The sequence below is a fragment of the Colossoma macropomum genome, unplaced genomic scaffold (genome assembly GCF_904425465.1).
Source record: "Colossoma macropomum unplaced genomic scaffold, Colossoma_macropomum, whole genome shotgun sequence".
Taxonomy (NCBI): domain Eukaryota; kingdom Metazoa; phylum Chordata; class Actinopteri; order Characiformes; family Serrasalmidae; genus Colossoma; species Colossoma macropomum.
The window spans coordinates 35,328,855-35,332,280 of record NW_023494810.1 but is presented as its reverse complement, the minus strand read 5'-3'; the positions used below and the strand labels follow the sequence as shown (position 1 = coordinate 35,332,280).

Genomic DNA, 3,426 nt, shown 5'->3' with positions numbered 1-3,426 from the left:
TAACAACATGGAGTTTGACCAGGGGAGCACATACTTTTGCACAAGACTGTATCTTTATCTTATCGGAGATGAAGCCCGTAACAGTGACGTTGAGGGTAAACAGACAGAAGCTGCTGCAGCTGGTCTGTTATGTTGAATACAGTCCAGAAATCAGCAGCAGAGCAGCTGCTCAGCGTCCATTTCTCTGATTTCGGTTTTCTCTGATGGGTTTTTATGGATGTGGCATAGAGAGGCTGATTTGCATCATCACAATGTTTCAGTTATTATTATTCGCTGGCCGTTCGTACGGTGACCCTCTATATCACACCTGTGAATCAGAGCGCTGTAATGAATCCGTTCCTCAGTGAATAAAACAGGCAGTTCATGAATAAATACATACGGCAGTAACGAACGACAGTGAAATAAAAATATATGAATATTTATTCCAGCTATCTGTATGAAAATAAACACCTCTGGCAGCTGCAGGTGATGTGGTAAATTAATTCAGGCATAAATATGTTCTGTTTAATCAAACCTGGAACCGGAGAGACGCTGCTGTCCTTCACTACAGAAACGCCCGGCCGAGCGGCTCATCAGCACCAACCTGGACCTCTACAGACCCGAGTGGAGTCACTCAGCGCCCCTTAACGATGTTATTACTCATTAATTATACTCTCAAGTGTAATAACTCATAAATAATAGAGAAATAAGATGGATATACAGCTGTTCTCAAAGACAAGGAGAGAATCTCCGCTCATGTTCCTATAAAGACGAAGAACGAGTCTGTTGGCACGGCGGCGTCTCTGGGCTCAGTCGGGTCCGGAGTGGTTCTGGATCCTCCAGAGAAACGCTGTGAGAACCGGCTCAGTCCGGCCAAAAAACAGAGACACGCACTCGCCGCCTCAAACGCTGCACATGCACAGAAGAGAGAAAGAACACAGGTGGTTCAGTTAGACTTTAAAAACATTTTATTTCTGGTTTTTGTCAAAAGCAGGTAACTTCACTGGTCATTTCATGTTCACAGTTAAGGCCGTTTAATGGTCACAAGTTTCTTTAAGGTCAATATTTCACATCTTTACCAAGAGTCAAGCAGCAAACAGCCGTTAATGATCAATATTAATCATCTATAAGATCAGAGCTCTGAAAATCCTCAGGCTGAGTCTCAGACGCCTCACTGCTCCCTATAGAGTCATTGTGAGTTATGAAATTCAGTCTTTTCCACCCAAATATTGGTCTTTGTGTATGAATCGTCTCTCGTGGCTGAATCCAGAGTGGGTCTCTGTGAGACTCTGAGCTCTGTTTAGATCAGTAGCTGTTAGTTTAAGACCTGCTGCTCTGTGTAGGAGAAGGAGCCGTTCGAGATTCTGCCTCAAACGGTTGGTGGCAGTGCTGCGTCACCTGACACCAATACTGCGCGTTGATTGGCTGAACGGATTTATGGGGTTCTGCTGGAGAACCGCACTGGCGTTTGACCGTTTCTGCTACAAAACGTGATCTTGTGATGAACAGTAACAGCTGTAGTGACTAAACGTGTTCAGGGTTCAGAGCGGAGAGTTAATAACAGTCAGCTCAGTTTTACAGGAGGGAGTTCATCGTTTTTATAAATGAACTCTTCATATTAATGGGAGCTCAAACCTCACTGATTAGCATCAACGACGAAATCATCACTCTCCTCACACTGTGTGGGGTTCGGTATCTCCAATAGTCCTGATCATGTGGTTTCCGCTGCTAGAGGCTAACATGATGTAGCTTTATAAATGAGACTCTGACAGCAGATCTTTTTGGGCTGATTATGTTCCTGCAGTTAAACTCGTACTGAGAATTTTGACCTTAGTGACCATGAACACCATGCATGTGTGTGTATGTTGGTTGTTAAGTTATGCAGTGGTTGCGAACCTGTAATGATTGACAGCTGTCAGTCAGCAGCGTGCTGTTTACATCATGGAGCAGACTCCGGTCTGCAGCGGCTGACCAGATCGATTTACCCCACAGGTCATTCCCTGACCGCTGAAACACACAGCACAAGGTAAAACATACACAGTGCAGTATGCAGCTCGTTTGGGCAATTCTTTAATTAAACTATGAAGTCATTTCGTTTCTCAGAATCAAAGGTATGAATTTTTAAACATTCATTAGTTCACTGGGTGGCGCTGTGTGTGCCTTTAACTCTCTACACAGGGAGGGAGAAGAAGTCTAGCTGTTCACTTACAACAGCACAAATCAGCAGGACAGTTAGCAGGGTTAGCCAGTGTTAGCTAGTTTCACTTAGCAGAGTTAGCTACTTTCTGTAAGCCACTGTTAGCTATTGTTAGCAGATTTAGCATTAGCTACTTTCAGTATAGAAGCTACAGTACAACTCAATACTTATTTTCTGCTCTATCTTAATGAATTTGAATATTACACCACAATAAGCCTTTTTGTTCAAACTACTATTTAGACTGGTAGTTAAGCATCAGGAAACACAATTAATAATTAGCAATAATTAGCAATATTGAGTAATTAGGAAAAACATATAATGATAAGATATTCGGCTCTGTTGCTCAGCCTGGCTGCCTTGTTTATTATCTGAGCTGTTATGAAGGTGAAAACCTCTCTGGTGTCAGATTTACCTGCTGGTCGTGCCGGACAGCTCGGACTCTGAATGGTAGGCGTGTTTTCCTGTCTCCGTGACGACAAGCGCGTGGAGGGGTTCGCTCTTGCATGCCTTCAGGGGGCAGAGAGCCCGGCTGACATCACTGTGCGGTGCCAGCGTCATGTGACCTGAGGAAGGGTTGCCATTGGTGTCCAGCAAGCAGTCTGGGTGGAGTCTGTCAGACACGTCCACCACCTGGATGAGGGGGAGCGGCTGAGGAACCGGCGGCTCGCTGTGAGCCGACTGCAGCTTCTTCATGTGGCTGATTGCCACTGTGGCGTTGTAGGCTCGCTGTAACACACAACCAGGGACAGGCTATTATTATAGTAACCCCTTCAGATCAGCAGTGGGCGCTATGGACAAAAATTTATCATGGTATAATTACGATTACTGAATGTTTCGGTATATATCACGGTACGGTGTATTCTGGACGTTCCTTCACTTTTAATAAGAACCATATTTAACAACTGTAAGTAAATCTAAAACACGGAGAGCTGGCTAGTCTACAGCTGACCCCAAGAGACTGGCTTTTCCTTCTGCTCTCTAATCCCTATTATCTCCTTAACTTATTACAGTCTGATGTCACTCCTTTGACCATAAACTGGACTAACTGACCGCAGACTGCAGCCACTACACGACAGGTGAGGGACTCCGCGTGTTCTGCACTGTTTGTACGTCGTGTTGTCTGCATTTATTTACATACCGGTATAACGGTAATGACAAAATGAATACCTTAAAAAGAATTTCAACTGTTTTACCAGATGATTAACATATCTTAACATATATTATTCAATAACTGATACATGTTATTTACT

The 3,426-nt window shown here is 43.9% G+C and overlaps 1 protein-coding gene across 1 annotated transcript in view; it reads right to left on the bottom strand.

Annotated features, from left to right (window-relative positions):
* Positions 1-3,426, bottom strand: part of camk1ga (calcium/calmodulin-dependent protein kinase IGa) — a 20,169-nt gene continuing 16,743 nt past the window's right edge. Inside the window, exons 11-13 of the mRNA XM_036560098.1 lie at positions 2,589-2,902; positions 1,876-1,986; positions 1-888 (exon numbers count right to left, since the gene is read on the bottom strand). Of these exons, the coding sequence (XP_036415991.1) occupies positions 1,914-1,986; positions 2,589-2,902 (387 nt within the window). The 3' untranslated portion in view covers positions 1-888; positions 1,876-1,913. The remainder of the gene's footprint in view (positions 889-1,875; positions 1,987-2,588; positions 2,903-3,426) is intronic.